The sequence below is a fragment of the Syngnathus scovelli genome, unplaced genomic scaffold (genome assembly GCF_024217435.2).
Source record: "Syngnathus scovelli strain Florida unplaced genomic scaffold, RoL_Ssco_1.2 HiC_scaffold_27, whole genome shotgun sequence".
Taxonomy (NCBI): domain Eukaryota; kingdom Metazoa; phylum Chordata; class Actinopteri; order Syngnathiformes; family Syngnathidae; genus Syngnathus; species Syngnathus scovelli.
In genome coordinates this window covers 1,618,205-1,620,955 of record NW_026061362.1, presented here as the reverse complement: position 1 = coordinate 1,620,955, position 2,751 = coordinate 1,618,205, and the positions used below count along the sequence as shown (strand labels likewise).

At 51.2% G+C, this 2,751-nt stretch overlaps 1 protein-coding gene across 2 annotated transcripts; it reads left to right on the top strand.

Moving 5' to 3' along the window:
• Positions 1 to 552: 552 nt before the first annotated feature.
• On the top strand, positions 553 to 1,729 carry LOC125993145 (janus kinase and microtubule-interacting protein 3-like). Of its 2 annotated transcripts, XM_049761888.2 has the most exons (3): positions 553 to 917; positions 997 to 1,122; positions 1,492 to 1,729. In XM_049761888.2, exons 1-2 carry the CDS (start codon positions 690 to 692, stop codon positions 1,111 to 1,113), a joined length of 345 nt encoding a protein of 114 aa, XP_049617845.1. In that variant the 5' UTR covers positions 553 to 689; the 3' UTR covers positions 1,114 to 1,122; positions 1,492 to 1,729. The 2 variants fall into 2 exon arrangements, with proteins under 2 accessions (XP_049617845.1, XP_068505850.1); XM_068649749.1 differs by lacking the exon at positions 1,492 to 1,729 and having other exon boundaries at positions 997 to 1,466.
• Positions 1,730 to 2,751: the final 1,022 nt, after the last annotated feature.

Sequence of the window (2,751 nt, the reverse complement as noted above, 5' to 3'; positions counted from 1 at the left end):
TGCGAGGCCGACGGCGTGAGCGTACGTAAGGCGTCCCTCGCAACCCTAACCTTAACCTGAGGTCCCAGAACACCTTACATTGCTCCTTGCGCCTTTCCCCAGGACATCGTCATCAGTGATCTGATGAAGAAGCTGGACATCCTGGGCGATAACGCCGTAAGTGTATGTCGAACTCCTTATGTTCGCACTCCACGAGACTCGGCGGCTCAAATGTGACTTTTGGAAGGCTTTGCGCTGAAAGAACCTTGTTGACGCTGTGCCTTTGGGCTCTTGCAGAATCTCACCAACGAGGAGCAGGTGGTCGTGATTCACGCCAGGACCCTTCCCACCCTAGCCGAGAAGGTAACGCGCACGTCCACGCACGCTCTCGCATTCTGCTTATGTGACAGCAGCCTTTCCTCAGTGGTTAGAATACATCAAAGTGACCAAGTCAGCACTTCAACAGAAGATGTTGGACATTGAAAGTGAGAAGGTAGACAGACACGCGACATCAGCCAAGGGGAACTCGGGGCAATGTGCCCCAACAATTCTGACCTTGAGCTGTGCTAGGATATGTTCTGCAACCAGAAGGGCTACCTGGATGAAGAGTTGGACTTCAGGAAGCGTTCCATGGACCAGGCTCATAAGGTAAGCCGCCCTCAAATCTCCCGCCGGACTACTGATGGACGAGGATTGCGGCCCAGAGGATCATGGAGCTGGAGGCCATGTTGTACGAGGCGCTACCGCAGCGGGACTGCCCCGCCACGGACGGCGAAAAAGCCAGCCACGCTGGCGTGAATGACGTGCTGACGGCGGATCAGAGACAAGAGCTTAGGAGCGCCGTGGACCAATGGAAGCGAGCCCTGATGTGGGAGTTGAGGGAGCGCGACGCTTGCATCCTCCAAGAGAGAATGGATCTGCTGCACAGCGCGCAACAGGTAAGGGCCCAAAGCCAGCCCGGCACTTACTTGCACGCTTACTGGCTTTTGAAGGCTACTTTCCATTTGTCCGTCCTAGAGGAACAAAGAGCTGAAAGAATTCATCGAAGCTCACAAGAGACAAATCAAACAATTGGAGGAGAAGTTTCTGTTTCTCTTTCTAGTCTTCTCCTTGGCCTTCATTCTGTGGCCCTAACACCAGCTGGTGAGTGAGCTCCAGCGGCACCGCACTCGACACCTCCGATACACTGCCAGCCGGTCTCAGACGTTGGCAGACGCTCCGATGCCGACGTATACCCCCCGCCATGGTGACAGAGGCACCGCGTCACACCGGCGCTCATCCAATCAGAAGGCAGGAAAGGCAAATTCACATGCAGGGCACTCTTGAACCAGAAGAGAGCGCCACAAAAAACGGTTGTTGCCCCAAACGCGCACTAAAAAGGGTCAGAATAACAAGAGTCCCACCGGCCAGCCGGGGCCACCCGTCCATCCATTTCTTCAGGGGGGGAAAAAATTGGAGTCACCGGTGAGTACATTTTGCATTTAGCTCTGCTTTTCTGCTTCTGTCTTCAAGTGTGTGGCATCCTGCGACCAAAGATTCAGCCAACCCCAAAGCGGTTGACCTCAACGTCCCACCACCATTCCTACCAGAGCAGGTGACGTGATGCTTTGGACATCCTTCCGTCTCAGATGCCCAAAAGTACTCTTTGCCACATCTGCGGCAATACGGTGTCTTTTCAAAGGTGCAAATAAATCCAGCGTGGGCGGAACACGCACGTCTTCGGTTTTTCCCGCTTTGTTTGTGTGACAGCTGTTGTGAAAATTTTACACAAATAAAGTTGTATAGTACAGGTTTGGCCAAGCCGCAACTCCCGAACCGCATGCGGCTCTTTTATGTTCATATCAACATTTGTGTGTGTGTGTGTAGGTGTGTGTGTGTGTGTGTGTGTGGGGGGGGGGGGGTTGTGCGTGTTGGCTTCACTTGAGTTCAATTTAGTATTTTCGTCAAAAGCGCATGTGGTGAAATTCCACAAAGTAGGATGGGCAAACACATTCCAGTAAACTATTAGTGTCAATTGGGCTCTCGAAATGGCAGGGAAAAGATGCACAGCAAAACGAAAATATGTAGATGAACACAGGACGTTTTTATCAGAGTGGGAAAGTTTCTATTTTTTGTTGAACGTGATGGCAAACCATTCTGCCTGATACGTCAGACCTCAGCGCATTTCAAAGATTCAAATCTTCAGCGCCATGCACTTCAGCTCACTCCATGCTAACATTGATCAGGCGTCGAACCCGCAACATCATGCTTAAGAGGTGGACATGCTAACCAGTGCGCCATTATGTCAACGCATAACAACTGTAAGAACTTCCGCCGGAATTCAAATCCGCGGGGAGAGTTAACTTGTTTAAAAGGGAGTGGGCAGAAGAATTATTTAATTTATTTAAATCTATTTGGAGTGTGCGCCATTATGTCAATGCATAACAACTGTAAGTCTACTAAACAAAACAGCGGTTGCTATATGACGTCTGCCACGTCGTGGTCACGTGACGCGGACGTGACGTCGACGCCTACTTTACATCCCACCGATCACAGGACCCCTCGGCTGCATAACCGCGCCCCCTTCCCAACCAATCGGATTTGCTATACGCGAAAACGACGCCAATGGGCGGGCTCTTCCGCCCAAATTTAAATCCGTGGGCGTGGCTCGCAACAGGAAGTAGGAAAATGGCGATGTTGACAAAGACACAGCGGATGGTAACATACGACTAACGAGAGAAATATTTTTATTTTCTGCTTGCAACTGGACCGTCCAGAGCGTACACGGTAAGT